The sequence below is a fragment of the Lygodium microphyllum genome, chromosome 18 (assembly GCF_053477565.2).
Source record: "Lygodium microphyllum isolate KBCC chromosome 18, Lygodium_microphyllum_v1.1.10, whole genome shotgun sequence".
Classification (NCBI taxonomy): Eukaryota; Viridiplantae; Streptophyta; class Polypodiopsida; order Schizaeales; family Lygodiaceae; genus Lygodium; species Lygodium microphyllum.
Genome location: NC_141152.1, coordinates 6,012,257 through 6,033,400, shown reverse-complemented (window position 1 = coordinate 6,033,400; position 21,144 = coordinate 6,012,257). Strand labels below are relative to the sequence as shown.

Here is a 21,144-nt window from a genome sequence, read left to right as displayed (position 1 = left end):
GGATGGTCTCACCAATGAATTCTTTGAGGTTTTTGCTACCCCACTGGTGAAACCATTGACGGTTATGTTTCAGCAGGTTTGGGAAACAGGGTTCATGCCTTCCTCATGGAAAGAAGGACTTATCAAACTGCTTCCAAAAGTTCCTTCGCCGTCTATGTTGAAACATTGGCGACCAATTTCTTTGATGGGTTCTATGTATAAAATCTTTTCCAAAGTGATGGCGAATCGGCTCCATAAGCATCTTCCTGCCATTGTGCATCCTCTTTAATATGGTTTCATTAAGGGCTGAAACATTCTGCATAATGTCTTAAATGTGCAAATGGCTATTGACTATGCAAGGCACTTTAATTAGGAGGTAGTATTGATTCAATTGGACCTGGAAAAGGCTTTTGATTATTTAGACTGGTCTTTCATTACAGAACTTATATCTACTATGGGCTTTGGTACTCGGATGTCTCGTTTGATCTACACCATTAGTGCTGTGGCTTCTTCACGAGTTATGCTGAATGGTGGTGTTATCGAGCCATTTGTGCTTGCACGCTTTGTGAGACAAGGTTGCCCTTTGAGTCCTCTCTTTTTTGCCCTTGCGACTCATCCGGTTCTTTTGATGTTATCTCATATGGCACAACTTCTACTCAGTTGGCTGGATTGTCTCTTCCTTTTGGACAGCACTTCATTAGTCAATCCTCGGCTGATGACAGCTTTATGATTTTGCGTGCGGACAAGGATAATCTTTGCAAAGCATTAGATGTTTGGACTCTCTTTGGTCATGCTTCTGGTCTTCATATCAATGCTTTGAAATCAGCTATTCTCAGTTGCACGAAGTCAGATTTGCAGTCATTGGATTGGCAGGGAATGGTTGTTCCCCGTGGTTCCATTGTTAGGCACATCTTGGGTACCCTTTGGGTGTTGATGTTCGGCCAAAGTAACTACTAGAGTGGATTTCACAGAAACTGGTAGCTAAGCTTTTGTATTGGAAGTCACAGGCTTGGCCCTTCCATGTTCGCCTCAAAGTGGCTCAGACAATTATGTTGCCAATGCTCACATATTTCTTGCCATTGCTGCCTTGGACTACTACTACATTGAATGCTCTTACTCAGTACATTCGTTTCATGTTATGGAAGAAGGACTCCTTGTATGTAGGCATTTCATGGATTTCTTGGTCGCATGCATGCACCCCCAAACGCATGGGTGGTGGGGCTATTTTGGATGTCGAAACTCATATGCTGGCACTCCGTTGGTCTCTTTTTCGTTCCATGTGCTTGGATCATCACCCGTGGGTCTTTATAGCCCGTTATTTTCTTGAGGATCACGGGCTTGTGCATGGTAATGCCCAAATTCAGAGCTCCTGGTGGCATGTTCTTAATGCAGACTCTCGGTTTTCTAGTCCTTCATCCTCCCTGCTTGCTCATTTGGTATGTTCCTGGAAATTGGTTCTCCAGAAGGCTCAATGGCATCCAGCGGAGGACCGCTTAGCTACTAACTCTTTTCAACTGGAATTGTTGGTAGCCTCGCGATTACTTTCTTGGGAAGGCAAACATGAGCTCAGACCAAAATTTAACCGCATGGCATGTTTGAGCTTGACTTCAGTTGCAGATGCCACCCTTGCCAGTTGCAATGTGTTGATATCGTTTCGTACACCCAGGAGGCTTTTTAGGATCCCTCGTGGATACCGTGATTTATGGGGACAGCTTTTGATGGTGCTCCAGGGCAGACAACCCTTTCCTGCCCTTGCTTTGGATTGTCCCTGGCAGGACTGGAACCTTGCAGGACATACCTAACCAACTGTCTAGAGGCCTCCAATGCCCTCCATGTGTCAGATGTCATGTCTTGTACTCACTGTATAAGAGTGATGATCTAGAAAAGGGTGCCTATATCTGTGGGTGTCACATCAAATCTGCTCTAAGAATCTCATTGGGCATCGAGAGTTTGCTGCGTATCATGTGCGACAACAGAATAAACTTGAGCCACTATATGTGTGTCCAAACTGATGTGGCTAGTCCGGGGGCCCAAACAATTGATGAATACATGAGAGATGGGGTGACCATGGTGGCAAATAGCCATTGTGTGGTATATGGATCTTGGAAGTGTTTGGTGGCATTGTCTCTCTAGAAGCACCAATGATGCACATTCCTTGGTGAGAATCTCGTGCCACCTACGCCATGGAAAAGCAGCCTGATGTGGTAGTAAAAGTGGCTTGCAAGTAAAGATATGAGTTCACCACCTCCATTGGTTGCCCATCCAGGGTGAAAGATGATCCCCTTGCGGACTTGGGCTAATGTGTGGAAAATGAGGACCTTGGTTTTCCCAAGGTTAACTGACAGTCCTTTGTTTGGGGAAAAGCTATGGAGGGCTCTGAGGTGCCTCTAAAGCCCCTCTTATGTGTCTGAAATCAAAACAATATCATCAGCATACAACAGAAGCTAGCAATCTCTCTAGACATTCCTTTGGGGCATCTAACTCATCTGCATACCCACTCATATAGTGTGTATATGCTCCATATCATGTCCGATGGCACTTCTAGAGTCATATGTGCTGCAATAATCTGTCCCTTGGCACTGTATCAACAGCTTTGTGGAAATCCACAAAGCAGCAGTATAGTCTCTATTTCTTGATCCAGGCCTGCTCAATCATGCATCGCATGGTAAAAATATGGTCCACTATGGAGAAGCCTTGTCAACCTGCCTGTCCTGCTGCCCGCATGGACTTTTGCTCAGCATAGGCACTTAGCTCCACCTCCATCACTGCTCCATATAACAAAGGACCAATCATAGTTGTCTTCAGACTTGTATGAAAAAAAATTCAGATGTTTGAAAAATAGATGTCTGAAATCAACACTTCAGACTTGACTTTTTTTTGGGCCTAAAATATTTGGGGAATGCTTTTGAAGTGATGATTTCTGGTGGCTTTTCTTTGTTTTTTGGTCGGTGACTGCATGCAGCCTGCAAATGGCTTTTGCTGAGTGAAAATGACTGATTTCAGCCTGCACGAAGTCCAGAACAGTGGAAAACATAGTTACCTGCCTGGAAACACTGCTGCCTCAACAAGAGTGCAATGAATTCAGCCCGCACTGTTACTGTTCACTGTGATTATCTTCTTATTTGGAAATTGGTCATGGTATCTGCTATGATTTATCTAAAGCTGTTTTAGAGATGCTTGCAAGATTAGTAAATTTCTCATAAATTGTTAAAGTATGTTAACAAATTAGGGTCATGTATGATTCAAGTCTAGGGTTCAAATCATACTCTCATACGCGCTTGCATTTGGCGTTTGATTCACATATGGAAAAACTATGGCACCAATAATGACAGTCTGATAGTTTCCTAGATCAAAGAGATCCCTAGCCTTATGGATATGCACAATGCACTTGTTGGGAAATCCTTCTGCTAGGTCCGTATTGAACATGAGAGCAATGAATGGTGCAAGAGTCTTTACTGCATATGCAAGATGTTCCCCCTAGGTACTTGTGTGATTGGGCATCCATCCATGTTGTAGCTCCCTAATGGCCCACTCCACCATGCTACTCCTAAAGAAGGTCGATGGTGTGGGATGTGGCTCTGTTGGATGTGGTGTGGGAGGCTGAGGTGGTACATCATGTAGGTGCTGCATAAGCTTGCCTTGTCCCTGGGTCCTTGAAGAGCACTTGCCGGTTGGGCTCTCTAAAGCTTCTCCATGCTATAGCCACATCTGTGCTCTTGAATAGGAGGGGAAGGTCCCAATAGTGTTTCGCTGTTTCCAATGACTAAAACGGTGTTACTCTCTCTCGATCTCCGTCTTTGTGATCTGCTGAAGTGCAATTTGCATTTGAAGCTATTTGTATTGTGCCATGTACTCCTCATCATACCAAGTGTTTTTTTCATTTTTTTGGGGGGGGGGGTGATCCCAGACCCTGTACTGTGTGTCAGCTGTATGCGATGGGGAAAGCTCAAGGTGGTTACTGAAAGTAGAATGGAGGTAAGCTATGAGGTGAGGGTGGCTAGTGATTCTGATGGGTCTAGTTGAAGCAATCCCTCGTATACATGGTGTGTATAGATGTTGGCAAGCTCGTGTGTGAAGTAGAAGGTGGTATGAGGTGGTTGTGGTGGGATGTGTGGGTACTGTGTAGGTGGAGTGAGTATGATAGTGAGATATGTGTGGTCCGCTCCTATGGGCCACTCTGGTATGTCAAATTTGGAGACCCTGTCCATGAAAGGGATGGATCCTAATATGTAGTCCATGGTACTAGATCCTCTGGTTAGAAACACATCAATGCATCTCTCCACCCTTTATAAATAACGAGGGGATGTCAGGCTCCCAACTGCAGGAGATGTTGTTCATACCCGGTGTTATTTGGGTCCCAATCCTCCACTATCCTCCTCACCTTACTCTCTGCTAGGTCCAGTGGGTGGAGTATCATTGACTCCTCAAAATCATATCTCACACTGGTGATCAAGTGTTTGAGCCTTGAAGTTCCCTACCAAGAGGAGCTCCCCTGGTTTGGAGGAGTGTATGATCTCCTCGGATAGATCCAAAAAGGTTGACTGTGACCTCTCATCCTCTGCTATGCCTTGCTCCCGGTCCTTTCCCTGTTTCTTCCTCCCTCCTTCCCTAGTGAATTTGGACCTCTCGGTGGGAAGTAGGATAGTGCAACACACACACATATTTTTTTTGGTAATATCCAGTGCAGTATATTTATGTGCTCACAAATTTACAAGCTGGGGACCCCCGGAAAAGAGGGATATCCCAAACTATAAGAAACATAAAAAGAAAAGCTCTATGCAGGAAGCGTCCATGTCACCCTCATAGCTGGCATCATATAGAGATTGCCGTAGTGAGACTCGGAAGGATTCATATTGCTGGTGATTTTGGCGACCCAAGTATGCCAAATTATGATCACTCCAGATTGTCCAAAGAGCCCAATATCTTACCCAAAAAAGAAAGAGTGAGTATTGAGACAAAGAACGCATAAATCTACCAAAGAGCTAGAAATGTTTCCCAAAGCTATGACTCGGGAAACGAAGCCGAAGCGAATCTGAAATTCTCCTGAGGAGGATCCTGGAACAAGGACAATGCCAAAATAAATGAGGGACAGTCTCTGAGGGAGCCAAACATCTCAGACATGTGGATGATGCAATGTGACGTTTAGCAAGTGTGACCCCCATTGACAGTGTGCCTGTCAAACATCTCCAAAGAAAAAGCCTTTGTTTCAGTGGCATTTTACACTTCTAGAGCATCCTAAGATTCTTCCGCCACCATGCAAGAGACTTCGTTAAGTGCCATAGAGAATTAGCATGCTGCTGAATCCATGGGGCAGGCTGAAGGAGCTTGTATACTTTGATGGAAGTTAAGGCAGAAAGAGAGACAGGACGAATGCATGTAGTAGATGGCTGTAATTGCCAATCCATAAGCCTGTCTGTATCAAGTATAGGTGGAATTGGTAGAAAGGGATGCAGTAAATCAGCAATTTTCTTCCATATAAACCTATGATGCATTCCCAATGCATAAGAGGTCATGGCCCGAGGAAAGGATAAAGTATATCCCCGATCATCCACCACATCCTGTATGTACCTAATTCCCAGTTTCATAAGATTGTATGCACGAACAGGTTCCTGTAAAGCAAGAGGAATGCCAAAAATGGCACTCCAATGAATGCTTTCTTTTCGCATGGAGTTTGTCCCCAAACAACTATCAGAAGCCCATTTGACCTTAGAGAGAACCTGTTTCCAATCAAGTATCAAAGCAGTAGAGAAAGGACAGCCAGGTATTCTGCCCACAAATCTGCCAATGACAACTTCCCAGAAATCCGTAATCCAATGACCATATGCAAAAGTGCTCATGCTGGCACACATGGATGCTAGCATACAAGTCCACAGCTGTTGCTGATGGAAGAAAGTATGCAACATGGTAGCCTTCCTTGCAAGGACATGATATCTTATATTGAGGATATTTAGTCCACCATGCATCCTTGGAGAGCACACCATTTCCATCCTCATGAGTCTCAATGCTTTCATAGCAGCTTTTGTCTTCCATAGCATCTCCATAGCTTGAGACATAAAAGCGGAGATATCCCTGGATGACCAATGCAACAAAGGCAAATAGAACTGGACATAAGACATCACAATGGATTGTACTATTCTGAGCCTGACATGAAGGGGCCAAGTAGAAATCTTCCAGTATTCCAGTTTATGTTGCAGTCTTTGGAAAATCCATTTCAGTTGCATTTTCCTAGTGATATGCCATCCTATGGGGTATCCCAGATGCCTGACAATATCTGTGGAAAGCACCACCTGACCAGGCCATAGAATAGAGTGCCAGTCACATTGTTTGAGGGGAAGCAATTTAGATTTGTCAAAATTAACATGTAATCCTGCTGCCAGACCATATAGTGCAACACACACACACACACACACACACACAGAGTCCTAGTGATAGCTCCACCTAAATCCACATGTATCCTGCCTCGGCATCTTGGGACATGATGGAGACCCTCCTCTATAACTCCTGTTGAAAGGGCACAGCCACTCCACTTGACAACATGTCATGCTCTGCTGTCTAGTGCCCTCCTCGTAGGCTGACTCCTAAGTGTATCCCCTGATCCCAGGAAGTCCCCTCTCCTTGCTCTGGTGCAAATTATGTGTCTATCTTCCATAACCTTCTCCAGCCTCCTTGGGTGTGACGATAGTGAGTCATTACAATTCCATATTGCCATGCTAATTTAAAGAAGAGGGCAAGACAAAATCTTCATCTTTGGAGAACACAAAAATCGCTATAAAGAAGTGGTTGATCTGAGAAAGTCTTTGGAGATATCTCTAGAGAAATAAGTCTAGTGAAAAATCTTCGCAAAAAATTAATGTCTAGGGAGAAATATCAAAATGTCTCTAGAAAACTTAAGTCTCTCCAAATAGTCAAGTCAATGTAAACTGTAAAGGGTGACCAGTATATCACTAATAAGAGCTTGTTGTTATGCTACACAATAAGTGGTGAATAAGATCCTGTTTGAATGCTATGCATAGGAGTGCTGCCCACTGATTGTGATAAGAGTTGATACTTAGATCCCGATTGGTTGAAGATACTGGGCCTATTGGAGTAGGTCTCTGTAAAGATTGTAGTGGGACCATGGGGAGTGGCTTTGGAGAGATCCCTTTGTAAAGAGACCTAGGGATGTCCACCTTTTCTGATACACCACCAGATTGGGAAGGAGGATCTAGATGAGCTGGATTCAAGTGATGCCGGCTGCTAATAAGCATTGGATTGGACAAGGTGTCGTCTTGCTGGCTTTCTCAGCTGAGAAGATCGGATGATAGTTTTAGAACCAGAAAGATCTCGCTTTCTGTGGTTACTAGCACACATGATCTGAGTTGTTGGCTGTTGGCTTGGTTATGGTGAGTGGCACCTGTGCTAGACATAGAGAGCAAGAGGAGACACAGAGATGCTGTATATGGGACTGGCCTAAGGCTCAGGAGCTTTGGAGGAGAGCATTCAGGATGGTTTTCATGGCATAGCAGACTGTGATAGTGACATGGGAGATGACTGCTTGGGTTAGGGATAGTGGTTGAGCTTGTGGTTATGAGGGTGTTTAATGGAGTCATTTTTATGTCATCTCTGGTCAGCTCTTGAGTAGGACTGCCACACGAAATTTTTCATAATCAGAGTGGACTGCAGGGATGGTCATAGATGGGAGTTGATAGTCAGCTAGCATCATTGCTTGGTTTATTTCAATCGCCAGATGCAGTCATGCTATAGATTTCTTGGATGTATCTATTGTAGAGACTCTCTTGGATTTGGACACAGATTGTGTTCTTTCATTTTCAGTCACCTATGGTTTGGCATTATAGACCTCCTGATTGGTTATTCATTTAAGCTTTGTAATGGACTTCCCTTTTGATTTGTAATTTTCACTTTTTGGGAAGTCTCTTGTAAGGTTAATGTTGTACTTTGCCTGGGCATATTTTATGCAAAGGGGGTTTATTAATAGAATAAATATTCTCTCTGAAAATTAAAAGAGTCTAGTCCATACATAGATAGCCCTAATGCATCCACAGTTTTTAAAAATTTATTGAGAAGTAGAACTGGGAAGTTGCAACCATGTAATTATATAGGTTCAAATCAAGAAACTGTTAAAAAAAGAAAGCTGAATCTATTAACTCATTTCAAAGAACTAAAACTTTGAGTGAGATTCTTGCAAAAACTTTACTCATTCAAGGAGTAATTGTCTGTAAATATGCAACTTTCCTGTATGTTGAGGTGTGTCTGTCTGACAGGTAAAAATAATTCTGTAAATTTGCATGGTTCTTGTATGCTGTTGTTTCTTTCTGAACCTGAATTGACAGGTGAGCGAGGCTGGGAGCCGTCTACTAAGTTCCATCCTTAGTTCCACCATTCTTTTTTATCCACGGGATCAATACAAGTATGACTGCCATGTGCTAGTTCAGATCAGAGTTGGTTTTTATGTAAAAAATGAGCTGTGGAGATTGTGTTCAAAAGGCTTCTGGCAATACTTAGCTGCTTATGGGTGGACTCTGATATTTTAGGCTGCACTCAGAATATCCTGCTTGTGGAGGACTTGAAGATTGGATCACAACGAAGGGAGAGTATACATTTGAAAACGAAAGTACGAGGAATGATGGACCAGTATGGCACATGCCCAACCCTGAAGAAGTCCAGTTTGCTAATGAGCTTTTGGATTTGCATTTGAGGGGTGCACTGGCTGATTTAAAAAGAATCATCCAGTTTCGAAACCCTCAGTCACAAAGTATGGCTTAAAAATCACTCCTCTGATTGCATTTCTATGTGAATAGTTGGCTGCTGCCCAGTGGGGATGTTATGAGAAGTATTAATGTGTCATAAAATTTTGAGTTTGTTAGTGTCTTTTAATGGCCAATCTGAGGTAAGCTAGTCACTTGGCTAGGAAATGCAGCTCAGGAAAAGGAGCATTTACGAGTTGTCCTCATGCGTATTGATGCTTCTATTCGGGGTGTTCGGTCTTGCTTACCTGACTTCGAAGATCCCAGCTTGAAAGACCATGAGAAATCACAGTTGCAACCAGGTTTTCTTGCAGGAATGGCTGGTGCTAATGTTGGCTCAACCAAGCTAAGAGAAAGTGCATCGGAGGCTTTACATTTGGCTTGCCAGTGAGTGCTGTGTTAATTTATAGCATTTATTTGTTACTAAATATGCAGATTGGTTTTCTGTATTGGCAGCTTTCATTTGCAACAGCAGCTTTTTTTTTTTTCCAGGTATCTGCTAAAGGATAGGGCTGATGATATTGTTCTTCTCTCGCTGCTTGTCCACAGTATAGACATCATTGTAAATTCTGGTAAATACCGTTCCTTCATTATTTGTCCATGAAAAAGGCTTGGAAACCTTTTCTTTTGGTTGCTTAAAATTCTCACTTTACTGACTTTTGTTTGGACTTTTTGTACATTTTCAGGATCTTCAGAGTTTTCTGAATGGTCAGCTTCTAAACGAGCTTCGGTTGCTGGATCAAAGAGTCTTATTGAGCCTTCAACAAATTTTATTTCTGGTTTCCATGCAAAGGGCTCGAAGAGGTTGGCCTTTGTCTGAAAACTACCTCATTTTCTTTTTAAACAGAAAGGACTATTGTTTGTTTTAATGGATATAAAGCCATTATTTTGGCATGTCATTTTTCAGGCCAAAATGGATGGTCATTGAAGATGTGCTGCTTCACAACATGTGGCGGGCCTCACAGTGTCACTATAACCAGTACCGTGTTGAAGCTGAAACTCTCTCTCTCCCGCATCATATCACTCTCCTGATATCTGACCTTGTTCAGCTCTCTCTTCACAATTATGATGCAGTGAGAGAGTAAGTTTTAACTTGCAGCTTTCTGAAGTGTTCAGTTAAGGTGTTGTTTTTCAGCATAAACACAATTGTAGCAACTTGTAATGCATACAATCTTTTCAAGAGTTATTTGATCCAGTAAGGAACAAAATATCCTTGAGAGTAATTTGGTCCTTAAGGAGCTTCTTATGCATTGTGTGTGAGGAATATTTAAGTTCCTAGCTTGAAAGAATTTCACCTTTTTCTTAGGACGGCAGCAGCAGCTTTAAAGAAGATTTTCAAACGGTTCCCATCATCTATTAGTGATGCTTTGCCTAGTTTGCTCAATAGCTTGCAAGATAGTTTGGCTCCAGAACATGCAGCTATTGGAGCATGTGCAGTACTTGCATCAAGGCCTGTTTCCAGATATTTCACTCAGGTGATGGGCATACTATGAACAGGGTGTTAGCAAGTTGGTGTTTTTTTAAGTGGATTAATATTGATGTGCCTCCAGTATACTTCTTAATACTTCCTCTCTTGGAGGAATATATAAACTATGCTATATAATATCTTTATTTGCTGCCTTAGGATTTCTCTGCGTTCTCATTATTTCTGACAAGCCTTTTGAACAGGTATGCTATTCATAGCTACAGTACCAGTATGCTGTAATTACTGTTTTATAAATGCACATCTGTGTTCAATATTTTACAATTTTACTGCTTAATCTTCAGTGCACATCACGAAGGTGTTAAAGCTCAAAGTTCTATCAATCAGGTACTCATTTGTGCCATAGTTATTTGTATCTTTATACAAAGTATCGTGTTATCAAAAAGAGGTTCGGCTCTGTGGTGGACCATCTAGATGGATAGAAAAACAGAGACATTCAAATTTAGAGTCATTTACTCTTGTCTTTTTCACTCAGTCATTAACAATGCCAGTACAGTTTTTTTAAGTTTATTGTGTGTTATTGTGTATTGCTGTGTCTATATCTGTATGTTCTCATGGCTTCCATTACAAAGGGGGTAAAACACTGACAAAAATTGTGTGGAGATACACAGTAGTCCTAGGACTTGCTGCTCTCCTACAGCTCTAAGACACCTTACGAATAACCATCACTAAAGGTAACTAGACCATACAAAGTCCTCAAAAAGAGAGAAGAAACCACGGGGGCAATGGTAGGACATCATCGACCTTAGCGACAATTGGCAGTGGCATCCCTGATTCAATGTGTAGGATAGATGGCAGGTAATAGCATAAAATGTTGTTACCAATGTTGGAATAGCAGTCTTCATTGGATTCCTAACCGCTGTTGCTAGATGGGAACATGTATGTTCATGTGGGGCAGATGCATTCTAAAAAGTAATGGAGATGGACAAATTTAAGCTGCATAGTACAAGGCTAATAAACAAACAGTTTTGTGGTTGATAGTTCCAGATCATATGAGATGCACTGAAGTGGAAAAATGGTTAGACTTCCAACTGTGTCGGAAGTCCTGACGTCTCTTGCTTGTGCACTTCAAGTCACCCTGTAATTTCTCCCATGAGGGCTGATAATATCTGTCCATATCCTAAAAAGAGTTTATGAAGCAGATGTGCTGTTGCTCTATAGCCTCACTAAAAAGCACTGCATAGTACACAGTCCATTCTTCAATTTCTGCCATTTAGTGACAAATTGCCACCCTTTTCCTTGCTTTCGAACCATACTGACCTAGAAGACTGAGATCAGAGAGTTAGAGGATGGGGCTGAATACTCAGCAGTGAGCACACTGCAGTCTGCATATGCTGCCCCATTTTCACACAGGCTGAGCACACTCTCATGAAGCTGAATTTCTGCACATGCTGATCACTTAAGTCTGAATATTACTGGTTGCACACGTGCAGGCTGAGAGCTGATAATGCAGGCTGCACACACAGGAAAAATGCAGAGAACTGAGGCGAAAACTGCCTTAAACAGGGCACCGGAATAAAATCGTTAAACTGGGGCAATCATGGCCTTTTTCTAAATGGGCAAAGAAATGTCAAGTATGAAATGACATATCATACCACACATTTTCAAATGTCTCGTATGATGATTCATACATGTCAGAATCCAATTGTGTAATTTACAAAGAGCAATGGCCACATGGGACTTATTCGCCATTGCCTTGGGACTACACATTAATGCACCTAAGTTGGCCCTTACCAGTTGCACTCAGAGTGATCTTCGGGCCTTGGTCTGGCGAGGCGAGGTGGTGCTTAAAGGCTCTGTTTTTGGGCACTTGGGCTATCCTTTGGGAGTGCAAGTTTCACCTAAAGCGCTTATAGATTGGATCTGTGTAGGAATCATGGATAAGTTTGTGTATTGGAAATCACAAGCTTGGCCTTTTCCTGTGAGATTGAAGATAGCACAGCCAATCATGATACCAATGATTTCATATTACCTTCCCTTGCTCCCTTGGTTGAGGTCTCATTTACAGCAAATTACTCAACCCTTCCGTCGCTACTAAGTTCTAACAGTAATGTGTGCATTATTGTGCAAGATGACATGTGTAACATGTGAAAGCTAGTTCATGGTCATGTGATAAATATTGGTTTTGTTTTTCTTTTTATCTCATTCTGAACTTGAATGTAGCAGCTGTTCATGGTGTTTATCATGTTATTTGGAGGTCTTCCAAAGACATACAAGGTGGGTGATTTGGAACTTGTAGATCTGAGTCTTTATGCAGACCTTGCTTCCAACATTCAAAGCATGTGTTCTAGGAGTGACAGCATACATTGGCGGTAAGTAGAGTTTCAAGGTATTAAAGATTGTTATCTAGTTGAATTGTATGCATATGAATTCATTCTGCCATTGTAGATACAACTTGATGGCACAAGGGATGCTTATCCTCCTTTCAGAGGATTTAACATTACATGACACACTTTCAAGTATGTATTCTCTCCATTTGTTTTCATCTTTGGATGGCTTAGGGAGTCAGTTTTCTGCGGTTTCAGCACTCACATGATTGCTCCTAAGTTTTATTTTCTGATTCTACAGGACACTTTTTATCGAGTCTGAAAAGTGAACTTCCACCCCTACGTCCATTGTCAGTTGTTGCTCTTCTACTACTTCTCCATCGTCCTGGACATGAACCCCTTAAGACGCTTCCAGATGGCACATCAAGTGAGTCAATTGCCATACATGGTAGTGATTGCGGTACTACATTGTTGCCAATCTTGCAGGAGGAAAACTTTGGGAGGGTGGTTCTGCAAAACTTGTCTTTGGATCATCTCTTTGTGGATGTAGAAGCTAGAACTAGGCAAGGCAATGGAGGTAGATTGTTTGCAGAGTTTGCTGGTGCTGCAAGTTTAACGAGATGGATGCAAATTAGATTGCATGATTGGCCTAGAACATGGACCTGGGACTGGGCATTAAAAAATGACTCATTTTCACCAAAGTTTGCAAAGCTTTTTAAAAGGCTTGTTCAAGAATGTGGACCTGTCGTATTGGAGGCTTTTCGTGGTCCTTTGAATGAGGTTATAAATGCAGTAGGTGAGCGGGGACAGCAATGTGCTGCTGCAGAGGTTATTGCTGGATTTCTTCATTCAGACATGGATTGTGTATTAAAAGCATGGGACGAGTGGCTACATCAGCTACTAAAACAGCTCCTTTGTCAGTCATCAGTTGAGTCAACTGCAGACTGGAGTGCCTGCATTCGATATGCTGTAACTGGTAAAGGAAGATTAGGCAGAAGGCCGCCTTTAATGAGAACAACAGTCTTGAACTGCTTAGCAGAACTGCTGTACAACACAACATCATCAAGTGCAATAGTAAAACACTTCGCATTTCTCTCTGCTGCTGTAACTGAGCTTTTCCCATCAAAGGACTTCCCAGAGGAAGTCTTATTCCAACACAGATTACTGATGAAGTCACTGACCTTCTTGCAGAATCCAGCCCCACAGGTAAATTATTGTATTGTAGTGTGTTTTTGTGCGCCTCCTTTAAGTTGTAGCTGCCAGAATTTTAATTACACACAGAATGAAGATGACCTTAGCAAAATTATGAACAGAAGTATAAGGTCTCACCGATTAATTAAGAGATGTAGGTTTCATAAGGGACTACAGTTGGGCCTTGTGCCTGTCAAATTGAAAGATGGTTATGCAAGTGTGCTTGTGTCTGTCTGTTCACTTGCATACATGCAGTGGCACAATTGGTGGAGAGAGCTGTCAAGCTAGTGACTGCACCACAAACTATTAAAAGTGATCACACTTGTATTGTGCTGTTCATGAGAGATCGACGAGCAGGAACACTATGCTAAGGTTCACATCCCTAGTTTCCTGTGCATCTCCAACAATGGAACTTAGTAATGGCAGGTTAAACAGAAAGCAGACCAAAAGCTGAAGGTTTACTCCATAAAATGGGATTGAATCAAAGAAGCAGGGGGCTGCTAACACAAGAAGAAGAAAAGGAAGGTGAATGGAAATGGACAAAATGAGAGATTTTATGAAGGTAGGTGCTCTGGTTATGGTAGGAAACTCCCGACTGATGAGTCCCACCTCCTGTTCGCCAGCTTGTGCTGCCGTTAGAGCTCCCATCACCACCACTTATTCCTTTGCCGCCTATTCCCCCTGCCCTGCAACTGCCACACGCTGCTGCCACTTGCCTTTTCTTCTAGCATCACTGCTGTCAGTTCTTGAACTGCCTGCCTACTCCTTCCCTGACACCCTTTCCCCTCCTGCTTGCTCATGCCTTACATGGTGCTGCGGCAAGCTCCTGTAGCCACCTGATTGATGCCTGTCTTTTCACCTTCTTCCTTCTTGTCGCCAGCTGACTGTCACCTTGCCACCTCCTCCTGACTGTCCCAGTTCTCCCTGTTGCCACCTGACTATGACCAGCCGGGATGCCCTGGTGCCTGCTGTACTGACAGTCACTCACACTTCTCCTCCACTCCTTTCCGCACCTTCGTCCCCCCTCAATCATTCTCAGCTGTGTTCTTGCTGCTTTCCCTTTATAGCAGCTTTGCCTGCTTCTTTCAGTGGGCCAGCAGCTCACTCTAAGACGTCCCAAGAGAAGCGCATGCAAGTGGAACATAATTACTTGAAATGCTGTGAAACTCCACTTTTTTGCCACTTCAACATTTCTGTTTCTGTTTATTGTCATTCCCAATTTCTGTTCCTGTTTCTGTTATTCTTTCCATTTCCCCGTTTCCATAACTATGAATTGAAATTCCTGGTCTGACACCAGTGCAACCTGTGGTTGCATGCAAGTCTCTCACCTTGTGTGTGGTTCTTGTCCAAGGAACAGCTCCAAAGGGTCCATGAAACAAAGGAGTTGGAGGAGACCACAGTCGATGGTTAGGTCAGCGATCACTCATCTTCTCAAGCACAGCTTCATGATTGGCTCCACTCTCCCCTTCACATTGGTAGTTCCCGCATAGCTAAGGCCATGTTGATCGGATAGGGTATCTTTATGATTGGTCTCACCTTTGCAAAGGCAGCCCAAGAGTTAGTTGAGGGCTCACCTATAGTCTCCACGAAAGGTCTCATTTACATGGTCCCATCATATAGTAGCTTCACAATGTCCAGCTTTGATCCCATGGTACACTTCTTTCGTTGTAGGCCTTGCAGTGCAATATTGCCAACAAGTAACGGATTTTTGATGCCTCTTTGGCACTATGCTACTTTGTAAATGCAGTGATAGGTGCAGGGGCACTAAAAGTACTGTGGCAGTTGTGGATGTCAAGAAAATATCTACAAAGTTGAAGATCATGGCTAGTAAATCCTCACTTTGTCAGCAATCACTATCATTACTAATAGGGCACCTTGGTCAGTGTCTTTGACACCATGCATTCGCACATTAAGCTGTGGAGTGTACACAATTCGACCATAAGCCCACTCAACAGCAGGGAGTCTCCCCCTACGGTGGATGAGAACATAATAACATATATGCTAGAGTCCAGCATCAACATGGTAAGGGTCAAAAGCGCCAGCCAAGAGCAAGAATTTCAAGAGGGCCGCATTCGATCAGAGTGGCCCTCTGTAGCTGGAGGCCCGTCATCATTGTGAATATTGCCATCTTATGCCTCCAACCTCACCCTCACCCCTTCCCTACCCCCCGCCCTTTCCCCCAAGCCCACCACCTTGCCAACCCATGCAACTATCTTTACAATTGATGCTACCATGTTCTCACCTCTTAAATCCTCCTCATGTCTTGCTCCTCCCCATGAAGGCAATGAGTTCCACTCATGACAAATTTCCCCTCAGAGAGACAAACTGGCCTCTTTCATTCCCACGTCACATCAAGCTTCCACCACAAGCATTCTATCCATTTGGATTATGGTCATAAATGAGAGTTGTGGGTCATAGGGAGTTCTTGCTTCCACTAAGGTGGGGACCTTTGTGATTCATAAACCTCATAATGGCTCCTCTCAACAAGCCAAACTACTCCCTTTTTCTATGAGCTACACACTCTAGTGAGTAGTCTAAGGATTATGTAATGGACCTCAGAGGTCTTTCATCACTAGGCTAGAGGGCACTATTCTTCATAAGTAAATTGTTCATCACAAGGTTAGAGCACCCATCTTAGTTGTTGACAGGTGGTAGATTAAACCTGCTTTTGGACCAGTGGCCTAGGTGGATGATAGGCATCAAATGGAGTTCTAGAGCAAACTTCTCCTCATCTCATCATCCTTCTATGTATTGCACAATAAGGGTGTGCAACTGCCCCCCCCCCCCCCCCCCCCCCCAACCTTTTCCCAGCCCGCCACACGTGGACATGATGAGTGGTTTCTTGCCCAAGCAGCCCTATATTACATGTTGATGAAGGCTTGACTAACAACTTGGCTGATGGAGGTACGCTTCAAGGAGAGAAGAACACACACCTACTATGCCCATGCACTAGTCAGAGGGAGTGGAACTTCCCTTCTAATCTGGCACCGAAACACTAGTTTCCTCTCCAATATACACCTTGCATTGTGGAACATGAATAACCCTCACCTTTGCAGAGCAGAAGGTTCTAGGAAGCTTACTATAGAAGATATAGTCAGCCCTTGCTGGACATATTGAGGAGCGTCAGTTCTCAAGCTAGTAGAGTTGAGAAGGTACTCTCAAGAGGATCATTGACCTACTAGGAGTACACAATCAGTGGCCATGGGTGGAGTACTTCGATTGGTTTAATTCAAGCTGATATGGACTGGGCACCATCATGTAGCAGACATTGGGCAGAGGATAGCATCACAGATGCTTTTCGTCGGACCTTCTAATGACACTTTGGGATAGCTTGTGGCTGAGGAGAGTGTGCTACTTGATATGGCTTCTCGGACAGGGGACCTAGGATTTGGAAGCTGGTTGGTCCAAATTCAACAGGAGGGAGTCAGCAAGCATTGTCAACATTAGTGCTGGGAGACTCCAAAGCATTGTCTTTGGTTATGCAAGGGAGCCTAGGCCCTAGCCAGTGTGGAGAGGAGTCTACCATCTTCTCTGTCAAATTTCATCGAGCCTGGGGTGTATTTCTTTGGGGGCCTTTTACTAGCAGTCAGCTAGCCAAGGCCACCATCTACTCTATGAGGCAAAGATGCATGACACCATCTAGCCTAGCAGAGCTCTGGAAATCCATTATCCATTCACTCTATGGCTGTTGGGATCAGTTGCAGAATGACTCCCATGTCCTTCAGGAGCTTCAGCATCAGTCCATTCTCACTAGCACCAAAGGGCACTCACTCTATGGCCATTGGAATCAGTTGCAGGGTGACTCCCATGCCCTTCAGGAGCTCTTGCATCAGCCCATATTGGTGTGGCCACAGCTTGTTTTCCACAATCCAAGTGGGTGGCGCTATAGGTGGCAATATGTGCGCCCCCCCGGTCCTATTCCCCATCCTGCTTGACTAGCTCCCCTTTTTTTTTTTTTTTTGACTTTCAGACAGCTCTAGCTAGACTGTTGAGGACATGTACTTCTTTGCATAAGTAGCCACACTTTTTTTTTCACAAAAAAAGATATAGTAACACTGGCATCAAGACTAGCAAAGTGGTACTCCTAGCCCACCAATGTTGTCTATGAAATTGCAACTGCATAGGGATGTGTTCAGCATCCACGTGCGTAAATGCCCCTTGCTAGTACCTATATCAAACCCTACGTGTGCATTGAGCTTCAATGCTCTCTCTTTAAATTGAAAGCAAAGCCTCTGGTAATCTTAGAAATGTGATGAGATTGGAAAATTGGCATTGGAGTGGGAATATTAAAGCAGCTGTTGAGAATTCTATATGATTGTGCTCTTCTGTTGTTAACTACGTAGTGATACAAACTTGGCATGAAGTGAGCAAATCAGGAATAGGTAAAAGCAGATTTAGAGCCTTTGGAATTTATCATGATGTAGTACTTGTACCCTGGATCGATCATGCAAGGGTGTTATGAAAAACATAAAAAACGTAATGATTATCCAATCTGACAATATAATAAAACTAAGTTATGTCTGAAACGAGGTATCTTTTTGTTTACAGATGCTGCTTTTTTGTACTCCACTACTGACCCTGATTGTGCATGTTGTTGTGAGGGGGCAGAATTTCTGCTCAGATATTTGATAGCAACATTTTCTCTGTCGATCTTGTTATGTAGAGTTGGTCAGTGAATTGGATGAAAGACAAACCAGAAGATTTGTGGCAGTTCCATGATGCTGCACTTGTAGCAATTTTAAGGATTTCTTTTTGTGATTGTGTTATATCAATCTGAATGAAGACAATGTTTTGACCAAACATTGCAACTATGCAGCTTTGTTCATTTGATGCTTTTAGTATTTTTATGCTTCGTCCTCCCCTATCCATTAGGTTTGCTATATTGCTCAATTACCAGGAATCGTTTGTGTTTCCTTACTGCTATTGAGTCTTCTTCTTGAACATTAACCTATAACAATGTATCCAGAAATCTGGGGGGCAGTGTCCAGCCAATCAAAATGAATATTCATATGTTCTTATTTGTCATAATACAGGTTCGGGAAATTGTAGGGACAATCACATGCTTAATTTCTGCAAATATTGAGCTTGCATCTTGTAGTCAGAGCTTTGTAAAAGCTTCAAGACAAGAAGAGCAGGCAATTGGAACAGCAGATTGGAAAGCGTTATTAGTCAGTCAAGCAAATTCAGCAGCTGTAAAATGCCAAGCAGATTCCACTGTAGAGGATGTGAAGGAGGCCATTAGAATAATGGAGACTGTAAGTTCATGGACTGGTTCGTCTGCAAGTATCTCAATTTGTTTGTTGTATTTTGTAGTAATACAAATGCCTTCAGGTTTTGCACTTTTTGACGACTGCTATAAAATCGGGGCGCTCAACAGTACTAATTGATATCCTTGCTGATCTCCTGCAGCCAATTTTGTCCCTGGAGGTATGATAGGTTTCCATATAAAGAGAGTAGTCTTGCAGCTGTTACTTTTGGTGTAATGATCCATAATCGTGATGACCAAGGGAAATTTTATGTTTGGTAGGAACTACTGTAAGGTTAGGGGATCATGGGTTGCAGGACTTGGACAGAAAACCAGAGCCAGGGTAGCACGTTGTTGAATCTAGATACTACTTGCAAACACTTGATATTACTTAATAATTCTGGGTAGTAAATTGATAGTAGTTACAATATTGATGATGTTGATATCTATGTACATAGAGAATTGCAACCTGTTTCAGGGTTTTTTTTCAATCAAGATTTTCCCTCCTTATCTTATCACTTGTTCGAGCTTGATGTTGTCTTCTACTTTAACATGGAAGTTGGCTGTTTGGCAACTTGTCTTCTAATTTAAAACTCGAAATTGAATGCTTGGCAACTCACCTTGACAATCTTCGCAGATATAAGGTCTTCAGCTGGTAGTTTTTGTTAATCTAGACTTGCGGCACATAGCAAGTACTTACATGGTGATGGATGATCCATGCATTTATGGACTTTTAGTCATATTTTACTAATCATGATTTGTTTGATGCACATTCATGCTAATTGATGTGAGATTTGAATTTGAACAGTTCTGTCGGGCACAGATATCATAAACCAGTTTATCATAAAGCCTAAATAAAACCAGTTTATCATAGGCTTCTTCACTTTTACTAATCATGATTTGTTTGATGCACATTCATGCTAATTGATGTGAGATTTGAATTTGAACAGTTCTGTCGGGCACAGATATCATAAAGCCTAAATAAAACCAGTATAACATAGGCATCTTCACTTGCATGGTGACAGCATCCCATCAAAATGCACCGAATATCATAAAGCCTAAATAAAACCAGTATATCATAGGCATCTTCACTTGCATGGTGACAGCATCCCATCAAAATGCACCAGTGCAGGATATGGATTATCTTGGAAATATCTTGTTCTTGCTATGTCTAGACTTTCAGATCTCCCTCTACCCTCTCAATTATCCTTAACTTTGAAGCCTTCTTGTTTGAATCACCTTTCTGGCACACAAATTTGACATCTCCATCTACCCTCTCAATTGTCCTTAATTTTGAAGCTTTCTTGCTTGTATCGACTTTCTAGCACACAAATTTGACTATGCACTAGGAATGACCACTTCCACTTCTATCACTTCCTTCTGACTTTTTAATTCCATTATCTGTAGTTTATTCCATATAACTGTGGAATATTTTGAACTTATGAGCTAAGAGTTGCTGAAGAAGTAAAGAGAATGTTTGAGGCTTACATAAAAGGACGAATTAAATCTCAGGCAACTTCCTTCCTTCCTCAATAAAACAGGAAACTTCCCATAAGGAGCTTTCATCTTTGGCAAAAGTGGCTTTACACCTTTTGAAGTTCCAAACGCTTCCAGTGGCAAAACTCCAAGGTGTATCAGAAGCTCTGTTATCTGCTGCTAAAGATGCGAACTGGCACACTCGAGTCGCAGCTCTAAGCTTTTTGCAGCCCTTTGTATACAGGTACTCTTCTGCTAGTACCCAAGTGTACACAATCTGTTATGCATTGTGCATGGAGATACACAATCATGTGTTTGTTTTTTCTTGTTGACGAAACCACAAACTTGTTTGCATGGCTGTGATTTCAGGCACACTTATATTTTGCCCAAGAACCATCTTGCTAGAATCTGGCAGGATGTGCAAAGTCTACTTTCAGACACTCAGCTGGAGGTTTGTTTTCATATATCTCTTTTTTTTTTCTGTAAAAGGTAATTGTTAAAAAAGTATCAGATTACATGGCTACAAGATACATGATGGCTCTAGGCCATCGTGCGTAAAATCTGAGACATCACAGTCAAGGTACAAAGGAAGCAGAGTGACTAAAGGGGGGCAGAAGGAACAGCAGTGTGCCAAGCAAGCAAATCTTGTCTAGGGAGAATACATGTTAACTAAATCAAGTTGAGCTGCAAATGAAGTTCTTTCAAGTGGCCTATATAACTCTGCACACCCGGTGAAGTATCAAAGATGAATCCATTCCT

At 42.6% G+C, this 21,144-nt stretch overlaps 1 protein-coding gene and 1 pseudogene across 3 annotated transcripts in view; one reads left to right on the top strand and one right to left on the bottom strand.

The window, feature by feature from the left end:
* Window positions 1-21,144, top strand: part of LOC148020540 (proteasome activator subunit 4-like) — a 127,629-nt gene that overhangs the window by 102,040 nt on the left and 4,445 nt on the right. For 2 of the 3 annotated variants that reach the window (XM_087698312.1, XM_087698310.1), the window contains 16 exons: window positions 8,310-8,386; window positions 8,511-8,731; window positions 8,888-9,110; window positions 9,216-9,295; window positions 9,410-9,527; window positions 9,631-9,804; window positions 10,030-10,198; window positions 10,348-10,391; window positions 10,491-10,533; window positions 12,373-12,518; window positions 12,595-12,665; window positions 12,775-13,679; window positions 18,698-18,919; window positions 18,996-19,091; window positions 20,451-20,629; window positions 20,755-20,836. In XM_087698312.1, the coding sequence (XP_087554438.1) occupies window positions 8,310-8,386; window positions 8,511-8,731; window positions 8,888-9,110; window positions 9,216-9,295; window positions 9,410-9,527; window positions 9,631-9,804; window positions 10,030-10,198; window positions 10,348-10,391; window positions 10,491-10,533; window positions 12,373-12,518; window positions 12,595-12,665; window positions 12,775-13,679; window positions 18,698-18,919; window positions 18,996-19,091; window positions 20,451-20,629; window positions 20,755-20,836 (2,850 nt within the window). The remainder of the gene's footprint in view (window positions 1-8,309; window positions 8,387-8,510; window positions 8,732-8,887; window positions 9,111-9,215; window positions 9,296-9,409; window positions 9,528-9,630; window positions 9,805-10,029; window positions 10,199-10,347; window positions 10,392-10,490; window positions 10,534-12,372; window positions 12,519-12,594; window positions 12,666-12,774; window positions 13,680-18,697; window positions 18,920-18,995; window positions 19,092-20,450; window positions 20,630-20,754; window positions 20,837-21,144) is intronic. The other variant, XM_087698311.1, reaches the window with a different exon arrangement.
* Window positions 4,728-6,020, bottom strand: LOC148020541 (uncharacterized; annotated as a pseudogene).